The sequence below is a fragment of the Amphiura filiformis genome, chromosome 2, assembly GCF_039555335.1.
Source record: "Amphiura filiformis chromosome 2, Afil_fr2py, whole genome shotgun sequence".
Classification (NCBI taxonomy): Eukaryota; Metazoa; Echinodermata; class Ophiuroidea; order Amphilepidida; family Amphiuridae; genus Amphiura; species Amphiura filiformis.
In genome coordinates, this window is record NC_092629.1 from 11,196,625 (window position 1) to 11,224,106 (window position 27,482).

The 27,482-nt window shown below is 35.6% G+C and overlaps 1 protein-coding gene across 1 annotated transcript in view; it reads left to right on the forward strand.

The window, feature by feature from the left end:
- Nucleotides 1-4,956: 4,956 nt before the first annotated feature.
- Nucleotides 4,957-27,482, forward strand: part of LOC140145879 (uncharacterized) — a 42,869-nt gene continuing 20,343 nt past the window's right edge. The window contains exons 1-9 of the mRNA XM_072167576.1: nucleotides 4,957-5,173; nucleotides 6,639-6,898; nucleotides 7,102-7,262; nucleotides 13,300-13,462; nucleotides 14,319-14,435; nucleotides 14,930-15,043; nucleotides 16,453-16,776; nucleotides 17,512-17,631; nucleotides 19,811-20,128. Coding sequence (XP_072023677.1) covers nucleotides 4,986-5,173; nucleotides 6,639-6,898; nucleotides 7,102-7,262; nucleotides 13,300-13,462; nucleotides 14,319-14,435; nucleotides 14,930-15,043; nucleotides 16,453-16,776; nucleotides 17,512-17,631; nucleotides 19,811-20,128 — 1,765 coding nt within the window. The 5' untranslated portion in view covers nucleotides 4,957-4,985. The remainder of the gene's footprint in view (nucleotides 5,174-6,638; nucleotides 6,899-7,101; nucleotides 7,263-13,299; nucleotides 13,463-14,318; nucleotides 14,436-14,929; nucleotides 15,044-16,452; nucleotides 16,777-17,511; nucleotides 17,632-19,810; nucleotides 20,129-27,482) is intronic.

Here is a 27,482-nt window from a genome sequence, read left to right on the forward strand (position 1 = left end):
AGGACAATGAACAGAATGGTGCCAACATATCACCAGCTGAGGCACTCCAGTTGTCACTTGGAAAGGCTCTGAGATACTTCCATCTACCATGACAGCACTATTGGAGACTTTGTAGAGCACCTGAATGGCCGATTGACCACAACCTTTGGTATTCCATAATGCCGCAGCACTGAAAATATGACGGACATGTTGATGGAATCGAAGGCTTTTTTGAGGTTCACAAAAGTGACTCTCACGGGAAGTTGTTACTCCTTGAAGCCTTCCGTGATCCTCCTGATCCTCAAAATGTGCATTTGCTGAGCGCATCTGCGTTGCATGGTTGCTTCTCAGTAAAGGATCAATGGGAGATCGAATCCTGTACACTTTTGCAGCAATAGACTTGGACATAGCGAGATATAACATGACCACAATGCCCGAATTATATGGGTCATATCAGCCAGTGCCCTACCACCACATTACTGATGTCTGCTCCATCTGGCACTGAGTCATTGCCCCGGTGGGTCCACTCCCCTGCGGAGGGTGACGCGCATGACCGTTGCCAAAATTTCTAAATACCCCCTTATCGCAGTTAATTACAAAGACATTTTCATGAAAATTTACCCCCTTTCTTACCCCAAAACAGGGACAAAATGGTACTTTGAAATGCCCCTATTTTTTCAATTCCAAGGACATTTATGCAAACTTTCCCCTATTTCAACTTTTTAAGGATAAATGGAACAACATAATATAATAGGGTGACACAAAATCGTAAAAGAACGCCTTTGTGTCTATTAATGAATGGGTACCAAAAGTACATATAATTTTTAACAAACTCCCTGTATAATTACATTGTTTACTTTTTGCTTAAGGGTAGACTAGGTATTGTTGGTCGAAGCAACCAAAACATCGACTTTCATTATAAAAATCAATTTATTATTGAAAAATAACACTTTGGTGTTTTGCAACAGTTCATCCTTCAAATCATATACTTTGAAAAATTGCGTGATTTATTGTTGTTAGTGAGTTTTACGTTTTTACAAAAGTGTTGTTGTTTCAGCCCTCTCAATAACATAACTCAAGAACCACAAGACCTACGAAAGTATATCTGTGATAACTGACATTTGAATTCTTCTACACTCTCGCTATAAAATGATCAATGCAATTTTTGCCAAAGCTTAAGTACCATTCGAAAGATGCTGTGAACTACCAAATCTCAACAGTTTAAAATTGTTGCTAACCTTAAGGGATCCAAAATGAGCGTTTATTGCGTTTCGACAGTATTTTTTGTGGGACATGAGAGCACCTCAGACCTATCGAATTGCATTCTGAATACGAAGCATGTCTTTCTGATATCAAATAATTTTCATTTTTTAAAATCACAATATAATACAAATTTTATGACAAATTATAAAAATTTGATATTTTTCAAATTTTTGATATATAACAGTCCTCGAAGTAAATTATATAAATCTAATGATATATTTTAAAGTGTATGTAGCAGGAGGAAAAGCCGACGGTCAATTGAAAATTTTGACCTTTCATATTGAAGATATGGATTTTTCTCAAAAAGACCTAATTTTTTTTTGTGTTTTGGGAAAAAAAATCCATATCTTCAATACGAAAGGTCAAAATTTTCAATTGATCGTCGGCTTTTCATCCTACCTACATACACTTTAAGTATAAATCATCAGATTTATAAAGTTTACTTCAAGTACTGTTAAATATCAAAATATCAATTTTAATGATTTGCCATAAAATGTGTATTAAATTGCGAATTTCAAAAATCAAAATTATTTCATATCAGAATGACATTCTTCATAATTCAGAATGCAATTCGATATGTCTGATGTGCTCTAATGTCCCAAAATAAATACTGTCCAAACGTTCATACCCCAGCCCTTAAGTGACCGACCTTCGATTTTTCGAAGCGAGCGAGCCCTTATGGGTGGGGTCCAGTGGCGTAGCCAGCTTTCTTGGTCGGAGAGGGGGGGGGGGAGAAAAACAAAATTTTTGGGGCACAGACGAAGAAAATGTTTATCTTCAATACAAAAGGTCAACAATTTAAAATGATCGTCGGCTTTTCCGCCCAGTTACGTACACTTTAAGTACATATCATTAGATTTATAAAGTTTACTTCGATGACTGTTAAATATCAAAATATCAATTTTTAATAATTTTGCCATAAAATTTGTATTTTATCGAGAATTAAAAAAGAAGAAATTATTGGATATCAGGACATCCCTCGTATCCAGAATGCAATTCCATATGTCTGATGTGCTCTCACGTCCCAGACAAAATACTGTGCACACGTTGCTATCCAAGCCCTTAAGGTTAGTAACTATTCTCAACTATTGCGATTTGGTCGTTCGCATCATCCTGCGATTGGTAGTGAGGTTTGGGAAAAATTGCATTGATCATTTGATTTCATATAGGGAGCCTGTACTGGATTCAAATATCACAGATATACTTTTGTATGTCCTGTGGTTCTTGAGCTTTGTGGGCTGAAACCACATCACCTTTGTAAAACGTACATAACTCATTAACAACAATAAATTAAGCAAATTTCCAAAGTGTGTGATTTGTAGGTGCTATTTTTCAATAATATTGATTTTGACAATGAAAATCCGATCTTATTGGATGCCCGACCATTCGACCAGCAATACTTAGTCAACCCTTAAACCAATACATTTTTAACTAGCGTTTTGAGAGTGTATTTTATTGGTCAAAAGCAGTGGCGTAAACTAGGGTTGGTAGTGTCAGGGTCAAGAAACAAATATTGGCGCCCTCCCCACCCCCGCGGAAATCTTAGACGGATGGTGTGGAAATGGCATCGGCATTATGATACCAAAATAAATTGCAATCATGCAGTTTTGCTCATGCATGCCAAATAGTAGGTTCAATTTTATTTTAAAGTGAGGCCGATTTGGCGTCCCTAGTGGTACATATGTAGCGCCCTGGGCATGTTGTCCCCCTAGTTATGCCACTGGTCAAAAGTGTAACTTTGCGGAGGGGAGAAGTCTGCCTTAGGTGTTGGCTACTGATCTAATCTATTGTTCGTCAACTCCACTTTTTCCAACCATTTACTAGGCAAATATGATTGTAGAAGGGTAAACCCGACTATTTCACCATTGTTACCTGATGTCGTCGATACCTTTCCAATTTGTTTGGTACCAATGCCTCATTTCAAATATATAGTTTTAGTTTTGGTTTTGGTTTTGGTCACGTGGTTTCCTATTGTCCTGCCTAACCACTTGAATCATAAGATATCGAACTCATTGTTTCTACCTTTTGTTTAAAACCGAACATTTGTGTCAGTCAGTTTCGGTTTTGGTTTCAGTTTCTTATAAGTGGTGTGGATCGTAAAATTATTTGATTTGAAGTTACCTACTCTAAGTATACAAAAGAAATGTTTAAATTTCGCAGTGCAATATTCACGAGCAGAGAAGTCGAACAAAGCAGTCTACATTTGAAAGCATTGATTTAGTTTGAAAGCATTGACTTGAGACTACGAATTAGCCTAAGCTGATTTCACTGTGAAAATATATAGACCATCGAAATATTTCCACAGACATTACAATAGGCACTTGACAGATTATGACTTCAGTGTTATAAACACTATTATACACAACTCTATTTATGTGCATGTCGCATGACGGAAGATCAATATCATAGAAAGCTGGTTTAAACTAACTTTTATTCAAATTATTTATTGGAGAATAGAGAGAGAGAGATAGAAGAGATCGCCAGGGAAAGAGGGTATGTGTGTGTGTGAGGGGGAGGGGGTAAGGGTAAGGGAGAAATAGAGGGAGAGAGCATTGGAAGTGGGAAGGAAGGAGGGGGAGAAGGGGCTCAAGAGTGGAGTGGAATAATAGGGAAGAGTCGATATCGAGTGTGGGGAGGGGGGGAGGAGGAGGTTATATATAGGTGGCGGAGGAACATAGGTAAGAGGTATGGGTTGTGCTTTCCGGGGAATAATCTAATTCATAATCAAATCATCTACATCATCATGCATCGTTTATATTTCAAACAAATAAACAAAACACCCCCACCCCACCCCTCAATATATGCACATGATGTCTATGCATAACTTATCAAACGAATCTCGGAACTCATCGGGTGTAATTTTATGGTGTCATGGAAGTGTGCCACTTGCCTTGTCTTCGGCGTGGATTTCAAGTTGCAGTGGACAAAAACCAGCTAATTGTAAGTGAATGGGGAGGAGGGGAGATTTAGGGGAAGGAGGGTAGATTTAGGGGGAGGAGGGGAGATTTAGGGGAAGGCATGGCACGTCCACATTGGAGGGACCACAAAGCCGGATATTGTAGTTGATCGTGAAGATGACGATGATGATGATGATGATGACGATGAATATTATAAAGAGAAGTATAGGAAAAATTGATTTTCGGCTAAAAAGTCTATTATATAAAATATACGAGGAAAATTATCCTTTCAACTTAACTACCAAGAAAAAGGTCAATATCTCTTAATAATTAAGAGCAAAATGAAAATCAGGGGATTTCACTGTAAAAACCTATATGGTGGTTTCCATTACCATGTCTTGATGTGATAAAAACATGAATGAGAGTGCCAGGAGACTCGCCATTTAGAATTCTGCGAGCTCTTCGGCATACGACCCTCCCATGATTAAAATTAAAATTAAATTTAAATAGCCAAACCTCATCTGTGGACAGAGTGAAAAACAGGTACCATTCTAAAAGGGCATATCTTCAAAAGTTATTAGCCGATTGAAATAATTGGTTTGGTTTATTAAAGCTAACGGGTACTAACATGTACCTGATCAACTTTTCTGAAATAGGAGAAAAAGAGGGTGCAACGAGGGGCCTCGTTTTTTGGGGACACCCTGTAATAGAGAATCGTGTTTATAATAATAGAGAATGGTTCTATGACATATATTAGTACCTTCTATATATAAGGGATATTCTATTTCCATTCGTATTCATCTTTATTAAGGGCATGACAGGGGTGTATGCGGAAACCGGCCCGCAATGGAGGGACCACAAAGCCGTATATTCAACGGACGAGACGCCGCTCTAGGAGCCTGGCCTTGGATTGGTCGGATGATTCCCAGACCTGGGCTCAGACCAGAGAGCTTGGAAGAATGCATCGTTCTGCTTATTGCTCCAGAATGGGCTGTGACGCCTACGCTTTGCGTACTTCCCAGTGTCAAAACCAGGTAAAACGTTTTCATACTACAATGATAATGCTCTCTCACAATAGCGCAAAAGGGCAAACACAGTGCACTAGGGCACTTTTTGTCATGTTTGCAGACAGTCACGGAAAGCTATAACTGAAATGATATAGAACTTACAACCAAAACGAAACTACTCTAGACAGCTGAAATCATGAACAGTTGATACGCACCGTAAATATAATTTTTATCATGCTTTACCGAAATCTATAGCGCATTTGCTACAAATAAAAGGATTAAAAAAAAATATTAGGCCTACTATTATGAAAACAATTCCACCTGGTATTGTTTATTGTAAACGATTTAACATATCAAGCACAACACAAAGACAAAATGTTAACTTTCTGAATCAGAAGATCCGTAAATGAAGAATGCACGATCGAGCTGCAGTTTCATGTATTCTTTTTAACTACCATTATGCAAAGCTTACATTACATTAACTGTCTTTGCCCACATCAAAGACTCTTTTAATTAAAGATTCTTGTTGAAATAGCTATAATTCTAAGGTACCATAGTCAGTAATATCAGCAGCTGGTTGAATGACAGATTGTCTTGTTGAACTTGGTAGAATTAGGGAATAAAGGTATTGTTTTTAGCCGCTGGAGTGTATCTATCGTCTCATATAACACGGGCGACATCATTAGACGATAGATGCACGACAGCGGCTAAAAACAATACCTTTATTCTTAAGCACTTCAATTCAAGTAAAAATATGATATTAAAGTATTACAAATTTTAATCAAAGTAAATCCTACATTTTGCAAGGAATTATACCTAGGGCTTAAAATCGATCAGTCCCGTTGTTGCTATGCACCTCCGATTGGTTCAAATTGCGAGTACGCGTATCGCGTCGACTCCCACGCGCTGACCCGTGTCATATCGTGTCATATCACACGGGTAAGAACCAATAAGATTGCAGGAACATTCTCAAGTGTTTAAGAATGTAGTCTTTAAATGTCAGAGGCTTAATAATAAAGATCTGGTGGGGTGTTGAATTCGCCATTTATCACCCTTACTCTATATTAATCTATCTGCGTATTATTTCTTTATCAGTACTCCTTGATCAAAATATTGCTGCATTCTGCATAATGCAAAAGTAACTTAACCTTAGTCTTTCCATGTCAGAAACTTGTAGTGTGGGGGTAGGAAATTTTGATAAAAAAAACTTCACCCATTACAAAAAAAAAAAACTTTCCCCACCAACACTAAAAAAACCCACTTTCCCCACCTAAGTCACAGTGTATAAATGCATGAAAATTAAAAAAACAAAAAACCTTACGGCGAAAAAAAAAAAAAAAAAATTGCCCTGACCCCAATTTCCTACCCCTTGAAGTCTAATGGTGCGTCCCTAAGAATGTGATATTAAAGTTATTACTTAAATGTATAAAAGCTTAAAACTATGCAATAATAAATTTATAAATATTTTATTTTATCATTTTGGTTTTAACAGCTCTAGAAACATAGAAATAGTATTTGGTGATAATGAAGTAGACGGGTCTTCCTCATACCGCCAACAAGTGGGTGTCCGAAGAGGCTATGAGCATCCAGAGGCTATACCTACTCAACAAAATGATTTAGTAGTGCTTCAGCTCGATCCTCCCTTGAATGTTACAGATTATGTACGCCCCATATGCCTATCAACGAATCAGAATGAATTGGAAGCATATGAAAGCTGCTGGATTGCTGGCTGGGGATCTGTAAACCTTCTCAGTAAGTGTAGACTATGAAACTAACCTCTTGATTGCATCCACTCTTAAAACCACTCTTAAATAATATTCCTACAACCACTACCACTCGTACATGTAGAGAAGAAAGAAGACAGAAGAAGAAGAAAAAGAAGAAGAAGAAGATTGTGTGGATTAAGTAACTAAGGTCTTTTTTAAATCCTCATAGTTTATTTCATTATCTTATAGATGAGTTTCCGCAATATTTACAAGAAGCACCAGCAAGAATAATTTCGCACGAGCAATGCCAACAATATCTTGAAGAACAAGTCGGTGCTCCATATCACGAAACGATACTTTGCACATCGAATGGAGTTAATGGGTCCAATGGAGAACCACACGCTTGTTTCGTAAGTTTTGTTTCGTTGGTCTTATTTCTTGTTATTCAAAACTCGAACTCATGAATTGTATTTATTTCCCTTCGTTTTTCTGCGAGTTTGTTGATACACTGCACGATTTAGGGAATGGAAAAAGTGCTGTGTTTCCAAACACAGCACGAAAACACAGCAGAATAATAGAATACACAGCACTATAATGTAATACATAAGAATTAAAAAATTCTTTGCTGTGTTTGCAAACACAGCACTCAAACACAGCACTATAATATAATACATAAGAATGAAAAATTTCCTGCTTTGTTTGCAAACACAGCACTCAAACAAAGCACTATAATATAATACATAAGAATGAAAAATTCCATGCTTTGTTTGCAAACACAGCACTCAAACACAGCACTATAATATAATACATAAGAATGAAAATGTCATGCTTTGTTTGCAAACACAGCACTCAAACACAGCACTATAATATAATACATAAGAATGAAAATTCCATGCTTTGTTTGCAAACACAGCACTCAAACACAGCACTATAATATAATACATAAGAATGAAAAATGTCATGCTTTGTTTGCAAACAAAGCACTTAAACACAGCACTATAATATAATACATCAGAATGAAAAAATTCAGTGCTGTAATATAATACATAAGAATGAAAATATTCCATGCTGTGTTTGCAAACACAGCACTCAAACACAGCACTATAATATAATACATAAGAATGAAAAATTCCGTGCTTTGTTTGCAAACACAGCACTCAAACACAGCATTATGATATAATACATAAGAATGAAAAATTTCATGCTTTGTTTGCAAACACAGCACTCAAACACAGCACTATAATATAATACATAAGAATGAAAAATTCAGTGCTGTGTTTGCAAACACAGCACTCAAACACAGCACAATAATATAATACATAAGAATGAAAAATTTCATGCTTTGTTTGCAAACACAGCACTCAAACAAAGCACTATAATATAATACATAAGAAGGAAAAATTCCATGCTTTGTTTGCAAACACAGCACTCAAACACAGCACTATAATATAATACATAAGAATGAAAATTGTCATGCTGTGTTTGCAAACACAGCACTCAAACACAGCACTATAATATAATACATAAGAATGAAAATATTCCATGCTGTGTTTGCAAACACATCACTCAAACACAGCACTATAATATAATACATAAGAATGAAAAATTCCATGCTTTGTTTGCAAACACAGCACTCAAACACAGCATTATGATATAATACATAAGAATGAAAAATTTCATGCTTTGTTTGCAAACACAGCACTCAAACACAGCACTATAATATAATACATAAGAATGAAAAAAATTCAGTGCTGTGTTTGCAAACACAGCACTCAAACACAGCACAATAATATAATACATAAGAATGAAAATATTCCATGCTGTGTTTGCAAACACAGCACTCAAACACAGCACTATAATATAATACATAAGAATGAAAAAATTCCGTGCTTTGTTTGCAAACACAGCACTCAAACACAGCATTATAATATAATACATAAGAATGAAAAATTTCATGCTTTGTTTTCAAACACAGCACTCAAACACAGCACTATAATATAATACATAAGAATAAAAAAATTCCGTGCTGTGTTTGCAAACACAGCACTCAAACACAGCACTATTATAAAATACATAAGAATGAAAAAATTCCATGCTTTGTTTGCAAACACAGCACTCAAACACAGCATTATAATATAATACATAAGAATGAAAAAATTTCATGCTTTGTTTTCAAACACAGCACTCAAACACAGCACTATAATATAATACATAAGAATGAAAAAATTCAGTGCTGTGTTTGCAAACACAGCACTCAAACACAGCACTATAATATAATACATAAGAATAAATTCCGTGCTGTGTTTGCAAACACAGCACTCAAACACAGCACAATAAGATAATACATAAGAATGAAAATATTCCATGCTGTGTTTGCAAACACAGCACTCAAACACAGCACCATACATAAGAATGAAAATATTCCATACTGTGTTTGCAAACATTAAGATGATGTATTCTAATCAAAATTATTATTAGATTATTATTATTAGATGACGTATTAAGATGATGTCGATTAACTAATTAATTAACTATTTAATTAATTAATTAATTAATTAATTCTCCCTTATATTTGTTTTCATGTACCTCGTATCATGCTTGACACGATAAGGTCTTGCTTTTTATTTATTTTGCCCCTTATGTTCTTGTTTATTTTATTTTTTAGTTCAATAATTAATTTTGTAGTGGGGGCATGCTCCCTGATATTGTTTTCACGTTCCTCTTATCATACTTGACAAGATAGGGCTTGCTTATTTTTTTGTAATTTTTATTTTTTATTTTTTATTAAACAATTAAACAATTAAATAATTAATTTTGTAGCGGGGGCATGCTCCCTTATATTTTTTATGTTCTTCGTATCATGCTTGACAAGATAATGTTTTGCTTTTCATTTATTTCACCCTTATGTTTTTCTTTTGTTTTATTCTTAATTAAATAATTAATTTTGTAGTGGGAGAAATGCTCCCTATTTTTTTCATGTTCTTCTTATCAGGCTTGACAAGATAAGGTCTTGATTTGTATTTATTTCGCCCCTTGTGTTTTCCTTTATTTTATTTTTTAATTAAGTGATTAATTAATTAATTATTAGAGGGTTCTGCTCCATTATATTTTTTTCATGTTCCTGGTATCATGCTTGACAAGATATGGTCTTGCTTTTAGTGTATTTCGCCCCTTATGTTTTTCTTTATTTTATTTTTTAATCATTTAATTAACTCATTTTGTAGTGGGGAAATGTTCCTTATATATTTTTTCATGTTCCTCGTATCATGCTTGGCAAAACAAAGTCTTGCTTTTTATTTATTTCGGCCCTTATGTTTTTCTCTATTTTATTTTTAATTAAATGATTAATTAATTTTGTAGTGGGGGCATGCTTCCTTATACTTTGTATGTTCTTCATATCATGCTTGACAAGATAATGTTTTGCGTTTTATTTATTTCGCCCCTTATGTTTTTCTATATTTTATTCTTAATTAAATAATTAATTTTGTAGTATGAGAATTCTCCCTTGGTGTTTTTTTCATGTTCCTCTTATCATGCTTGACAAGGTAAGGTCTTGCTTTTTATTTATTTCGGCCCTTGTGTTTTTCTTTATTTTATTTTTAATTAATCAATGAATAAATGAATGAATGAATGAATAAATGAATGAATGAATGAATGAATGAATGAATGAATGAATGAATGAATGAATGAATGAATGAATGAATGAATTAATTAATGAATTAATTAATTTTGTGGTGGGGGAAATGTTCCCTTATATATTTTTTTCATGTTCCTCGTATCATGCTTGACAAGATAAGGTCTTGCTTTTTATTTATTTCTGCCCTTATGTTTTTCTTTTTTTTATTTTTAATTTATCAATTAAATAATTAATTTTGTAGTGGGAGAAATGCTCCCATATTTTATTCATGTTCTTCGTATCATGCTTGACAAGATAAGGTCTTGTTTTGTATTTATTTCTGCCCCTTGTGTTTTCCTTTATTTTATTTTTAATTAAATGATCAATTAATTAATTTTTAGAGGAGTTCTGCTCCATTATATTTTTTTCATTTTCCTCGTATTATGCTTGACAAGATATGGTTTTGCTTTTAGTTTATTTTGCCCTTATATTTTTCTTTATTTTATTTTTAATCAATTATTTAATTCATTTTGTAATGGGGGAAATGGTCACTCATATATTTTTTTCATGTTCCTCGTATCATGCTTGGCAAAATAAGGTCTTGCTTTTTATTTATTTTGGCCATTATGTTTTTCTTTATTTTATTTTTAATTAAATTATTAATTAATTTTGTAGTGGGGCATGCTCCCTTATATATTTCATGTTCTTCATATCATGCTTGACAAGATAATGTTTTGCGTTTTATTTATTTTGCCCCTCATGTTTTTCTTTTTTATTTTATTCTTGATTAAATAATTAATTTTGTAGTATGAGAAATCTCCTTTGTTTTTTTTTTTTTTCATGTTCTTCTTATCATGATTGACAAGATAAGGTTATTTTTTTTTCTTCCCTTTTGTTTTTCTTTATTTTATTTTTTAATTAAATGATTAAGTAAATAATTTTGTAGTGGGGTTCTGCTCTATTATATTTTTTTTCCTGTTACTCGTATCATGCTTGACAAGATAAGGTCTTGCTTTTTATTTATTTCGCCCCTTGTGTTTTTCTTTATTTTATTTTAATTGAATGAATGAATGAATGAATGAATGAATGAATGAATGAATTTTGTAATGGGGGAAATGTTCCCTTATATTTTTTTCATGTTCCTCGTATCATACTTGACAAGATAAGGTCTTGCTTTTTATTTATTTCGCCCCTTATGTTGTTCTTTATTTTATTTTTAATTAAATGATTAATTCATTTTGTAGTGGGGGAAATGTTCCCTTATACATGTATATTTTTTTCATGTTCCTCGTATCATGCTTGACAAAATAAGGTCTTGCTTTTTATTTATTTCGCCCCTTGTGTTTTTCTTTATTTTATTTTAAATGTTGGGCTTGTCCCTTCTATTTTCTATGTTCTTCATATCATGCTTGACAAGATAATGTCTTGCGTTTTACTTATTTCGTCCCTTATGTTTTTCTTTATTTTGTTCTTAATTAAATAATTAATTTTGTAGTAGGATAAATCTCCCTTGTATTTTTTTTTTGTTTTTCGTATCATGCTTGACAAGATAAGGTCTTACTTTTTATTTATTTCGTCCCTTATGTTTTTCTTAATTTTATTTTTGATTAAATTATTGATTAATTTTGTATTGTGGGACATGCTCCCTTATATTTTTTTCATGTTTTCAGCTACCAGGTAGGCCTATGCAGAAATGTAAAAGTCTGAACTTCACTTGAACCACAGATATTGGAACACAGTTGCCACTCTGTAACATAAAATAAACTTTTAACTTTTAACTAGCCATCGTTACCATGGTTACCGAGCATTGGTTAGCAGGCATACAGTCCGACAATGTACTGGGAGCTAGGAGAATGGTTCAGAGATCACATCTTTTTCAACTACACCAAGTACTAAGTAGGCCACTATCAGGACATTATTATTTGTATTTTTGCTCATGATCTCTGTCATCTTTTACTTAGCTATCAGGACTTACCTAAAATTAAGAAAAGTATTACTTACCTCAGTAACAAATAAAGTGCCCTATTCTTTAAATTAATTGATTTGAAGAATATGGCACTTTATTTAATACCTCGCTATACTAGTATACAATGTAGATATAATGTACCTCAGACTTCTAGTTCACAGTACTACATCCATGTACTTAGGCTTGCTATTAAAGTAGAGCACTATCCAAATTTTGTAAATCTGAAACGTATCGTAATCCAAACTTCTGAAATGTAGGCCTATATATCGTAGCAGGTGAAATATTTGGAATGGTGGAAGCACAGAGTCCAGGCATCGTACATGTACATCAACAACGTTTACGCGGATGGTTCGAAACTTCGAAGGGATTTCGTCAGACGCTCCGAATCCGATGAGGGCGACATTTGCTGTGTTTTAGTGCTGTGTTCGTAAACACAGCAAATTTTTCTGTCCCTAAATCGTGCAGCACATGAGTTTGTTACACTATTGTGCCGCAAGAGTGCCGCAAACTAAAACAGAATATATGTAACGCACTGTTGGTGACACAGAAACACAGTATCGAACACTCCATGTGCATCAGCAATACAAGTATCTATGACTCTTCAATGAAATGTGTTAGAAACTTTAAAAGCTAACCATTAAATAATAATACATTCCATGGAATCCTAAACTATAGCCATATCTTATCCAACCCCGTTGTTACCCAATCCGTACCGTAATAGTAAATTTTAGTAAATTTGAGTTCTACACGTAACACTTATCATGCTTACCCTGATACCCTTAACACTAATCCTAATGCAAATGAGAGCTCAAACTATCACCTTGACATAAAATACGTTTTAACAATTACTTGTTTGCTAATTCAGGGCGAGGTTGGTGCTCCTCTTATGTGCGCCAACGAAGATGGTAACTGGGACTTGGTTGGCATTTGGCTGTCTTATGCTGGAATGTGCGGAGATCAGACTACGCAGTATTCCAGGATGTCTCCATTACATGACTTCATTGTCCACCATATACACAGAATATTATGTACGGATGTTGTTTCTTAATATTTGTCATTTTGGTGCTTGCCGCAAACCTTTGATTGAACACCCAAAAAGCATAGGTGGCGGATTTCCAAATAGAAGATAAAAAGCTATAATTGCCCTGTTCATCTTCTTTCTGAGCCTTTTAATTAGCAAAATTCACCTTTATTTGGGGTTAAAATAGTTTTAAATTTAACAATTTCCCCCAATGTCCCAGTAACATCAGAACAAAATATGCTCGTTCTCCTAAACTTTAGAGCTTCCGCCGCCACTGTTAGAGTGCCTGATCAAGAAAGATACTAAAGAATTATCGTAAAGAAGTAGGCTATATATTGTAATTGTTTGTATTAGTTGAATACCGTCTACAGCATTAAATGTTCTTTATCTTTATACGAGTGGATATTCTTCTTATCTTTAATAATTTGTAGGATCTGTAGGTCAAATTCAACATATTGTATCATGTTGTTATTGGCGAGTAATATTAAAAGAATAACAACAATCGTGCGACAATTGTCTCATTTGCTTGATCGTACCAAATACGATCAATTCAACATCATGTGGCAGTCTTCCTCTGCTATTATAAATCAGCACTAATTCGAACATCTATTCGTATTACCATTCTATGTATAAGATTACTTTACTTTTAATAACGACATGATTTTGTTTTATTTTGACGCCCTTATATCTGTCGTTCTCTATCTCTTTCTCTGTTTCTTTCGTTAGTCGCGTCTTTACATGAAAAATATACATACGAAATCATTAGTGACATTAATCACATTTGACTCTAAAACTTCGTTTGTGTTATTTACTTTTCTGTTCCTGGTACATATTGATAATAATTTACTTCATTGTATAAACAGATTGTAATGGGACTGATTTCATATATGACGACAACAGCACGTGTGCATTAGAAGAAGAGGTATGTGATGGTGAACCGATTTGTGCGGACAGAGAGGACGAAATGAATAATTGCACCGGTAAATATGCACAGGATCTTAGCAAATTTATAAATAAATAAACGCATATGACTGCTCTTTCAGTATTATAAAGGTCCTGATTACTTTATGATAATGCTCACAAACGTAGTGCTATAAACTTTTCCATTTATGGTCAGCAATTTAAAATTCCCAAAAAGTTGTAAAAATTGAGAGATTAGTATTTTTTTTTACATAAACGTTTTTAACATTTTAAAATGTACAGGCAACTTGTTATGCTCGCAACCTGTGACACAATGTTTGGTATGGATAAGGCATTTCGATTTTTCTATTAATAACTTATTATTATAGCGCCAAAATTAGTTCACTGTCTGCATTTTGTACTATGGGGGTCATTCCTGTAATAAAATGATGAATTCAAGACATATCATTATATGGCTCTAATTAAGACATATGCCAACAGGTTTGTTTACTTGTTTTTTGTACATGTACATCACTTTGCATTACCATTGTTTGTGATCTAAATACTAATACAGAACCAGTGTGTGATGATGGTATATGTCTAAACGGAGGAACATGTCGGGAGAATCTACGAAGACAATATATCTGCAGATGTACGGAGGGATGGATAGGACGAAATTGTGAACGAGGTACGCTCCTATCTCGATCTGAATCACCATTTGCCTTTTACCCTCACGATACCCATGTATTAGTTGTCCTAAATAATGATCCTAAACCGATATATAACAGATACTCATTAAACCTTGCAATAAATCGTATTACGATTAGAATTAAATCCTATTTTTTTAAGCATCTATATCTCAGATCTCAGATTATTTGTGACATGTTCATATCGTGTTGCATATCAATGGATAGCTACTTTATTCCTCTTTAAAATGACACGACATTTGAAACAATCACCTTTTTCACGGCTGAAGGTGCCAAATTGACCATTATTCTGTGCTCAAACAACGCTAGTCACTAACCTCAAAAACCACACAAAGCCACAGCACACTTCCTTCTTTTGCTGCTCTCCACTGGTCATACGTTTCTGTGGGATGGTATTCTATTCTTCAACCAGGATTCGTCGCAAGTCATTCAATGTCGTTGCATTGGCTACTCTTATGGCATGCATAGCACGACTAAGTTGGTCCCACATACAAGTGTTCGATTGGGTTGAGGCCTGGGCTGATGGCAGGCATTCCATTCTCTCTAATCCCCTATCCTGCAGGTAAACCGTTGACTACCTTGGCACTGTGAGGGCGAGCGGTGTAGGTCCCAGACTGTTAAGATATGGGATTCCAGCTTGCTGCACAGAATAATGGCCAATATGGCACATTCTGTTAGCTTCTGTTTGAGACCCCACTACATTGTCAAGTCGTGGATTCAGCCATGAATAAGGTGATTGTTTCAACTGTGGTGTCATTGTAAAGGGGAATATTATTAAAAGTATAGCTATCCATTGATATGCAACACGATATGAACATGAACATGTCACAAATAATCTAAGATATAGATGCTTGAAATAACTTTGCAAATTTTAGTTGAGGAGCTTATTGCAAAGGGGGAAAGGGGGTAAGAGCCTGTGTTCACAGGCCGGAGTGCCTATATCTCTCTTATTGGACCAGACTCATCCCTTTAATATTGCTGCGGGGATCGCTATACACGGTACACCTATTCTACATTGAATCTCTTACCTTCCCGGTATTGAAAAAAGCCGGTACCCATTTATACCTGGATGTGGAGAGGCAATACGGGTGAAAAGCCTTACCTAAATGCACAACACGTTGATGCCGCGGGGACTCGACCCAACGACCTCGAGTCACCTCGTGATTTTAATGACTCGAAGTCTTTGACCGCTGCGCAATTGTACTCCTCGTACCGAGGCTCTTTATATTATACATATTATACGAATCAAACATTTCGAAACCTCATGAACTTCATATAATATGGGACGCAATGTATACGAGGCACCATTTTTGAGAGGTAATGTTAGGAAAATATTTAAACGTAGGGCTTACCTGACAATAAGATTTTGTGTTCTCTTCTCATATCCCAGCCACCTGTGGTCAAACAAGGTACAGAATTAGACCAGGCGAAACGATGGATTTCCAGTCCCCACTATATCCAGAATTATATCCGACCGCAATCGAATGTGAATACATTGTAACCGTTCCAGACGGTTATAAAATCCTGGTGGAACCCAACTTCTTCGAACTGGACTTTTTTGATAGTCTGTACATTGACAACCTCACATTTTCGGGTCGAAATATTGTAGACAACTACACCACACCGGGGACCACCTTAATGATTCGTTTTGTATCTGATGAAGTGTTTCCGGAAATGGGGTTCTCGCTTCAGCTTAGCGCCATTGATGTCACAGGTCAGTATTGATCGAAATTATCACCCCACCACAGTTCCCAATATCTTTTTTACTGGCCCTATGTCAGCCTTGGGTAATTTGAAAATACAGAGTGTCAAAGTTCAAACAGTGGTCAACATCCAAAATTACTGTGACGGGTCACATCAGGGAATAATACTCCACAAGATATTAGAAAAGTGCTTAGATGTTCTCCCAAATGGTCTCAAATTCGGTCAATACACAATATTATGCGCCTTCAGCGGTTACTGGAGGGAAGCCAAAATATGCAGTGCATCATGGGAAAAGTAGACATCCTAAGCCCGCGTAATACGAATACAACACAGGAACATGTCATTGTGTACAAATGTCAATCAATTATGTTACATGAGAATGCACAATAAAAAGCAGTTTACAATAACTGTAGTAGATCCATTTTCTATCTATTGATCACACGGAATCCTTCGCGGAGCTATATTTTCAACATTAATATTATCATACTCCTGTGAAAATCTATTGGTGGTTAGGAAGGCGAAGTCGACCCTGGAGGTAAAAAATTGGACTAACTAGAGCAACCGTTGGCGGCGCATTGTATTGTGAATCGGGAGAATTGTTCATCTTGTACCAATAATTCAAATAATAACAGATTGCATATTTATGATATTGCGAATGAAACGTCTGTTGTTATGTCAAGTTAGGTAAATCACATTAATAATCTAAGGCAAACATCCTATTGGTGATTTTTCTTTGTTGCATCAGATTTAAATGAGTGTGATTGGGCGCCATGTGAAAACGATGGCAACTGTACTGATCTAGAAGATGGATACTTGTGCGAATGTGTCGACGAACGACTTGACGAACGAAAGTGTATAACAGCAGGTAAGCTAATTACACACATTATGATGTTCGCGTTTTGTTTCATTATTATCCTAGAAAACAATTATACAGACTTGACATTTAGTCTGGAATATTTTTCACAAAATTCCAAGACTGGTCTGGAAAGGGTCTGCATAAACAGCATGGGCTAAATAATAATTTGGGTGTGTCGGGAGATGGTGCAAAATAATTTGTAATAGAAAATGTGTATTAGTTTGCATAAGTTTACATTATGATGCTCATAATGTATATAGCGAATTTTCCTAAAATGGCGAATTTAGGGAGGCTGAATTTGAGCTTTGTGGGAGACACAATTTCGGACTTTATGCAAAATTGTTCTGTTATTATCAAATTTATAGGGGTTTGAGATGATAGTTCCTAAACTTCGTTAACAATTAGCATTTATCACATTTGAAATACATTAGACTTGCTCCAAGTCCTCAGGCTTTCTATAGACTGATGCATTTTTCTATCAATTGTTCATTTATATCCATTGGTATTATAAACCTATTTTAAAACCATGGCCATACAACATGCACAGAACATCATCCAGCCATGCCTCTGCCAAAACTGGAGAGAATGTCCTTTAGTATGAGAATACCCTGTCTCTTGTATACAGTGTGCTTGATGCTATTGTAAGCAGCCAGCAGTGATTTCCAGGTTAGATCAGGGAAGGCAGACCATGGTCAGACACATGAACCCTCAGGCCCCTCTGTGGCCAAAACCAGCATGCTCAGTGCATGCATGCATGGATAGAATGACATCCAAGAATGATTTGGAAATACTTCAGAAAAAACATTGATCTATAAGCAATATAGGCCTTTTATAGTCAATTGGGTATTTAAAGGTTTCATGTTCAATTTCGAGCAAAAGTAAAGTAATTTTTAAAAAAGGAAGAAAGAAGAGGAAAAAGGCAGAATTAGCCTTGAATCAAGGCTAGAAATACATTTGCAATGTACCAATTTTTTGAACATGGGAGAAGCTTAAAATATGGCTCTTAAAAGTGGCATATACGTACTCAGAAAGTTTGAATCCCACCGGGTCAAAATGTTATAAACCTACGGTACAAAAACAACTGCGCAGATTCCTGGTTGTCCAATGAACTTACACGGCTTCTTTGTCATGTTTGTGTACAGTAAGTTTATATTAAACATTTGGCCCCAGTTGGCCATTCAAACTTTCTGAGTGCTTACCAATTTTAAGAGCCATATTTTTAAGCTCCTCCCACTTTCAAAACTGGTAGATTACGGACAAGTGCATTTCATATCGGATGAACACTTAGGCCTATTGGTATTTAGGTTCAGTGAATATCACCTTAAACCCCAATAGATTTGATAATATCAGAATAATTTTGTTCAAATTCAGAAATTTTACCCCCATAAAAACCCAATTCAGTCTCCTTAAAACCGCCGTTTTAGGCTTATTCACTAGATTATGAGTGCCATAATAACGTAAACTAACGAAAAGCACATTTTCTGTCAAAAATATTTTACACCATTTCTCGACACACCTCAATTAACATTAACCCGTGTGGTTTATACAAACACCTTTCCAGACCAGTCTTGGAATTTTGCGAAAAAATATTCCATGCTAAATGTCATGTATTAATGTCGCAGTATTTTCCCGGGAGTATTTTGAAGAAGTGCATTGCCGTCAAGGCCTTGTAACTGTGTGATAATTACCATCAACCTACATTATGGCACTTCCATTAGAGAGAACATTTCTGTCCTTATAGATTGTGCTACACTCTGAAAAGCTTTATGTAGACATATCAGATATTGAAAACGTGTTTACTGTCTCTGGTTGTTGTTCTTCTTCTTTCTCCTCCTCTTAACTCTCTCCACGCGGGTTATCGACTGCAGACGACAAAAATCAGAATTCTTCATTTTCATAACCATATTTGGAATCACCATGAAAAATGCATAAACATGAGTACAAACAATCCCAGTATTAGTTCAGTGGTTCGTGAGATAGATCTTGATATTTGATGTATGATTAACACACAAAGTGCTAATCCTCTGGTAACACACACTTTGTTCTTACATCTTTAGGGCAATTTTGACAACTACATGCACCAATGGTTAAGAATACCTCACAAATACAAACAATTAAAAAGCACGCTTTCGTACATAGTAGCATTGTTTTATCTGCCTCAAATATACTTATGTTCCTTTGTTTTCAGATGACTTTTGTGGGCCACAAGATATCGATCTTGAAGAAGGTTCTTCCTATAATCTGACTTCATTCCACTATTTCATTCCAAATACGTACAATACCCCGTATGGTTGTAAATACAGTGTATCGGTTCCAGACGATCACAAAGTTCGTGTCCAATTCCATGAGGTTGCTCTTTCCTTCCTCTCTGAGACGCTTATCTACGACAACAATGTCTACAGTAATGGCCAAGAGTATATTTCGGAAGACAACAACCTAGAGATCATGTTCCACATACAAGGATTCGGGAGACTCAATCTGGCCTTGTCGGATTATGTAGAGCCTGGTAAGTCCCGAGACGAGTGCTTAAGGGTAGATGCGGTATTGTTGGTCGAAGCAGCCAAAATATCGATTTTTATTGTCTAAATCAATATATTATTGAAAAATAACACGTTGATGTTTTGCAAAAGTTCATTCTACAAATCATATACGTTGAAAACTTGCTTAATTTATTGTTGCTAATGGGTTATGTACATTTTACAAAAGTGTTGTTGTTTTAGCCCTCTTTACAACATAACTCAAGAACCACAGGACATATAAAAGCATTTCTGTGATATTTGAATTCTTCTACACGCTCGCAAGGAAATGAGCAATGCAATTTTTGCCGAAGCTCACTACCATTCGCGAGATGTTGTGAACTACCAAATCGCAACACTTTAAAATAGTGTATTACCTTAAATGGTTCTCTTATTGATTATTAATGGTCTACTCTATCGACTGCTCAGTGGCGGAAGTGAATAAGTGCAATAGCTGCCCCGTGAACTGAACATTTGGCAATTTACACATAGTATATAATTGTACTCATCTACACATACATGGCAGCTATTGCACTTACCCACTTCAGGCACGGAACAGTCGATATAGGATCTGTAAAACAAGTTAAAGGGACTTAAAACCTCTCCTTACAATCAGAGGCGGATTTAAGAAAAAGGGCCCGGTCAGAAAAGTAACCTGGGGCCCTCCCAGAGACGCAGGGTTGCAATAGGTGATCGACGTAACGATGATACCCCGACCTTTTCTAAAGAATGGGGTCAGTGAAACTCGCCAATTTTATTCAGAGTAGGTCTATTTATTCTTTCAACACGTTCATTATGTCAATGTTTGCATTTTTGAACAAACATAAACGTAAAAAGTGCGAAAAGGCAAACATGATAGCGATCTATATAATATTAAAAGATGAAATTTGACATAATAAGGCTTGCATATTTTTTTATTACCAATCTAAACCTAAGCAAGTCATATTGCTTTGAATTTTATCTATTTATTTATAACATTTGGCACAAGGCCAGGCATATCCAATATTGAAAACACAATAAATTGAAGGATTGCCCTTACATTAAAATCAAAACAATATTAGAAAAAATACATAATCAAGAAATAATAAAATAATAAAATAAAACAAAAAATGAATTAAGGCGATCTGGTTAGAGGAGGTGGGACTGAATGGCCAATTTGAAGGCCTGGAGGGAAGAAGCATTGACAATAGCCTCAGGGAGATAATTCCAGATGGAGGAGGCAAACGGATAAAATGATCTCTGGGATAGTGAAAGCCGGCGGAAAGGAACTTGAACAGCGCGGGAATTGAGGTTTCGTAGACCGGGTCTGGGGTGAGGCTGGAAAGGGTTTGGAGAAGAACAAAGATTGGCAAAGATTTTAAATAAGTGACACAGAGAAGCAACATCACGACGCTTACTAAGAAGAGGCAGGTCGGAATCCAAGAGAAGGTCCTCATGGGAGAGGTTCCAAGACTGAAGAGTGACACGACAGGCGAATCTTTGAGTAGATTCAAGGCGGTTGGTAAGGGGCGAACCAAGGCCAAGTACAAAGAGCGACGGCTGCTGAAGGGGGCGGACTGGAAAGATCTATGAATGAAGCCGATGATTTTGCGAGCTTTTTTGCATATGTAATCGATGTGAATATTCCAGGAAAGCTTGTCAGACAGCCAGACACCAAGGAATTTTGCAGAAGACACACGTTCAATAGGCAGGCTGTTAAGAGTGAGATTGAGATCCGGAAAAGGGTCCTTCTTAGTGGAAATGACCATGACTTTTGTTTTGGAGGCATTGACAGAAAGGTGATTAAGGGAGAACCAAGAATGAATGGAATCGATGTCAGATGTAAATTATAGCTTAAAGGAAACTTGTACGTAGATGATGAAATAACTGAGGCCATATTTATATCTTAAGGAAAAAGGTATCAGCAAATTGAATGAATTACATGTACATCAAAATAATTAAAGTCCTAAAATTTAATGTCAGCTTAGAATTAACTTTCACATAATGATAAGTAAAATGGATCAGCTTCGTATCTCATGGCCGTTTGTGTTAGAATCCTTCTATTATGTCAATTTCTGATTCAATTTGCTGATACTTTTTTCCTTAAGATATAAATATGGCCTCACTTATTTCATCATCTACGTACAAGTTTCCTTTAAGCTATAATTTGCATCTTATATATTTTTAAATAAAGAATTTGTTACATTAAATATCTGCAGTCATACAGATCATGGTAATATAGTAAATTATTATTGCAAAATGTCAAACTAAGTTTGTTGTTTACAAGAAGTAGTATATGTATTGTTGTCTAATTCTATATGGTAGCGTCGTAAAGTCGGACAAAACAGTTATTCTTAGATTTTCAAAAGAAGTATGAAACAATATGTCAAGTTTAAGCTCGTCATGCATGTGTGCGATATCCTTAGCCTCACTATTCAAGAACTGCACGTAGACCCTAAGAACAATACGATGACGTAAATCACCTGATCTTGGATGTTAAATAGACTTGAAAAGTACCGTGACACATAGGCCTAAGCAAATTGTACACAATTTGTCCCAATGTATATATGACTGAAATAAATTCATGGTTGCTTGCTTCTAATTATTAACCACACATCTTATTTATCCGTGAAATTATATCCATATCAAAAGCGCCATAATGTTATTGCTTTTTTTTGTATATGAAAAAACCCCGATATGAGGTCCTACAACATAAATTTTTAATTAATATTAAGGAATTGCAGTTTAAAACAATTATGTAAGGGTTTCATTCTATACATTATTGTATGTGTTTAATTTGGAAATATTTAGATAGAATACCTAGACCTATATAATTATGTCTATAATCTAAATAATTTAAGAATTTTAAAAATCAATATCCAACTCAACTGATATAATTATAATACACCTAAACAGGTTATGTTTGTGTTTTGTTCTTTTTGTTGTTGTTTTTGGTTGAAACATATGGATCCCGTAGGCCAAGATAGCAAGGGGGTTCCTGTCAGCAACTGCTAACTTGTGGAGAGCTTAAATTCGCCACTGAACTTACAATATTTACCCCATTTCCAATTTCACTTTCGTCTTCTACAGGGTGTCCCAGAAAAAAATACCGGGTGAATGAATTTGGACGTAAGTCGATGAATAGACATCAGAATCCAATCATCTAAACATCAGCGTGTAGCCCATTTGATTCTGCATTTTATATGTAAAATTTACTGGAATCGGTTGACTGATTGTGAAGAAATGAGCGATTACATAACCTCAATTCACTTCATTCCAAGTTTGAAAGAAAGATCATCCAACACAATGCGCACTAGTAGTTAACTGTCAATGGGCTTCATAATTTGTTCTGTGAAATCCTTTTCATTCTTTTCAAACATTATATTTCTTGCAAAACATTTAATTAGGTTTTGTTCAAATATGAAAACCTGCACGATATTGAAAATGAAAGCTTGCATGTAAGATGATGCTCGGTACTTGTAAATATCTTTTTTTCGTTAGTGTTGATATCAATGTTGCATAAAGAATTATTGCATAAAGAATTCCAGGTGGCTTAAAAAAATCCCACACACATTAATGTTTTCGGAATATTTACAAGAAATTGTAATGCAAAGTTTCAATCTTTTAAAACTTCAACATTAATGTTGCATGGTATCAAAAATCACACGTAAAGCTGTAAGCACTTGATCAAATGTTCTTTGGAAAGTAAAAATATAACATAGCTGCACAACCTAAAGAATTACAGTTGGAAAGCTTCCAATTGCAGAAATCAAAGTTTTCTCGGTCAAACTGTTATTCATCTTCAATGAAAGCATGAATAACATAACACCATCGGATTATAAAATGTATAATGTGAATCAATTTAATGAGATACACAAACTATAGGAAGCGGTGAGCGAGTATGAAAAAGCGACTGTTGATTAAACTTGGAATGAACTGCATTAATGCGCGCATTATGAATCGTTAATTTCTTCGCAACCAGTCAACTGAATCAAATAAAATTTTCACATGTGATGCACAATAAAAGAGGCTATGCGCTACATTTTAAATATTTTGATTCTGATATCTATTTCTCGATTTACGTTCAATTTTATTCACTCGGTAATTTTTTCTGGGACACAATGTATGTGCTTTTAGACGAGGTTATACGGTAATTTACCCCATTTTCGCAGTTGCAGTAGTATCTGATTTGTTAATTCGTTTTTTTCCCGACAAAGATTAAACCTTTTTAATTACATGAGTACCTGAAAAATGTGGAAGAGAACTTCATTTTGGAGTCTGAAATTTTGTGTCTTAAACAGGAAGCATGAACTAGCCGAAATAATGGTACATTGTGTTAGTACAGTGTAGGGCTATTTATTTGACCGTCCGGAACTGGTCCGGAACACATTTAACTTGAAATGTTGAGCTTCTTCGTGGTTGTGTTCATAATGTTCGTGGTTTTACTTGTGATCTGTCGCAGAAGAAAACCGCCTTGCAGATGCCATGGATATCACTGCAAACTAAAAAGGTCCTAAGAAGGAAAAATCAACCTAAGATAAATCCCCTACTACAATGGGGAATTATCTCTTCACTCCTTTGTGCCTCAATTCAACTTAGGTAAAGTTAGGTCCCTAAGTGTATGTCTAATACTAACAACTCATATTTGCAGTGTGTTAAATGTAGTAACAATAGTGATTGCAATATGTTCAATATATTTTCATCTGTGGATGAAACTGAGGTAAGGAAAATCATCTCAAAAATCCCCAACAAAACCAGCTGTCTCGACCCCATGCCTACATGGCTTTTTAAGGAACGTGTCGACGTCCTAGTTCCCTTCATAATGTCTCTTATTACTAACTCATTCCATGTAGGATGCTTTCCACCTCTCCTGCGCGAGGCAGTTATCACACCCCTGATTAAAAAGCCCACTCTTAATCAAGACGAGTTGAAAAACTACAGACCAGTTTCCAATCTCCCCACCCTTAGCAAAATCCTCGAGTATCCTGCTGTTTCCAGACTTAATTATCACTTACAGGCTAATAACCTCACTGATGATTTCCAATCAGCCTATAAGGCTGCCCACAGTACTAAACCCGTCCTTCGTCGGGTTAAAAGTGATATTGTCAATGAACTTAGTCAAGGTAAATGTGTTATGCTTGTGTTATTATATAGCCTATGTCAGCAGCCTTCGATACCATCGACCAAGATATTCTTGTAAATAGGCTTAACATTGAGTATGGTATTGGAGGTTGCGTTTTAAAGTGGTTCAATTCTTATTTTAGAGACCGTACAAGTAGAGTGTGTGTTTTAAATAACTACTCAAGTGTCCATCCTCTCAACTATGGTGTTCCTCAGGGATCAGTCGCTGGTCCACCGATCTTCACTTTGTACTCAAAGCCTATCACGGATATTCTGAAACGCTTTAATATTGCGTATCACATCTATGCCGACGACACCCAGTTGTACGTTAGTTATGATCCAAAAGCACCGGGTGATTTTGAGGCAGCTCAGCTTAACCTAACAAATTGCATTGCTGAAGTCAAACACTGGATGTTGAAAAACAAATTGAAGCTCAATTACACGAAAACGGATTACTGTGTCTCCTCCACACTTTAGCATTTCTGCCACGATATCATCTGGCCCTGGAGATTTTCCATTATTCATCGACTTCAAAGCTGCTTCCACCTCATCTGCTCCCACATCAAGGATATCTTCCTCTTCATGTTCTGGGACCAGATTTACATCAGGTACTGGGGTTTTGCTGTCATATAAGTCTTGGTAAAACTCTTCTGCTCTTTTGATTATTCTATCTCTGTCATTGATGATGGTACCATCTTCTTCCTTCATTTGAATGATTTGATTTTTCCCTATGACTAAGCTTCTTTTGGCCTTATTTACACTCCTGTTATTTTCTATTTCTCTTCTGACATGCTCTGTATTAAAATTGCGAATGTCGGTTTTCATCTTCTTTCTTGCTGATTTGCATAGTTCCCTATATTCTGGTGTATTGTGTTTTTCTTGTGCTGCCATGTCCCTCCTTCTGCTTAGTAGATGTTTGGTTTTTTTAACTAAGCTTGTCTGTATTCCCTTTTCTTTGGGAACCAGCCACCTCATGTGCCTTTGTAGCTACTGCATCACTAATGTCTTCGTACATGTTTTCAACACTTTCTTCTACTTCCAATCCTTCCAATCTGTTTTTCAGTTCCACTTCAAAGATGTATTTCTCCTCCTGTAACTTGTTTAAATCAATTACCTTTTTCTTGGCAATGAGTTTCCTCCTTTCTTTACGGATATTGAAGGTTGCTATACATCTAACCAATCTGTGATCACTTCCTGTCGAAAATTTGTTGAGTACTGAGATATCTAGCAAAGTTTGTTGTCTGTCACACAGAATATAGTCGATTTCATTCTTGTGAAGACCATTTGGGCTTTTCCAGGTCCATTTGCGGCTTTCTTTCTTTTGAAGAAAGTATTTCCTATATTTAGTTTATTTGCCTCTGCGAAATCCACTAAAAGATCCCCTCGTTCATTTCTCTTCTTGTATCCAAAGTTTCCAACTGATGTCATTATCCTGCACAAAAAAGGCGATACAAAAGATCTTAAAAACTACCGGCCAATTAGCCTTCTCTCGCACACATATAAACTCTTTACCAAAGTGATCACAAACAGATTGACCACTCAACTGGACGAAAATCAACCTGCAGAACAAGCTGGATTCAGGAACAGGCAGTGAATCAACTTGTTGAAAAATCTAGGGAATACCAGCTGCCCTTATATTATTCCTTGCTTTTGTGGATTATGAAAAAGCTTTTGATTCGGTGGAAACAAATGCAGTCATCCAAGCACTCAAAAACCAAGGCATTAACAAAATCTACATAAAGACCATACAGGAAATATATACCAATGCCACAGCTACACTAACACTTCATAAGGACAGTGAACCAATTTTCATCAGAAGGGGAGTTCGTCAGGGAGATACCATGTCACCCAAGTTGTTTGTGGCAACCCTAGAAGAAATCTTCAAAAGATTGAACTGGGTTGATAAAGGCATCAATGTAAATGGAAAGAAATTAAACCATCTAAGGTTTGCAGATGACATTGTAATCATATCTGGAGACGCAGCCGAGTTGGAGGAAATGTTAACTGATTTGAGCAATGAGAGTAGGAAAGTTGGGCTAAAAATGAACATGTCAAAAACAAAGGTCATGTTCAACATGTATGCAGATAATAAGGAAATCAAAATTGGAAATGAAACACTGGAACATGTATCCAAATACACTTACCTAGGACAAGAGATTTGGCCAGATGGGAATCAGTTACAGGAAATAAAGAGAAAAACGCAAGCAGGATGGGCAGCTTTCAGCAGACACAAAGATATACTAA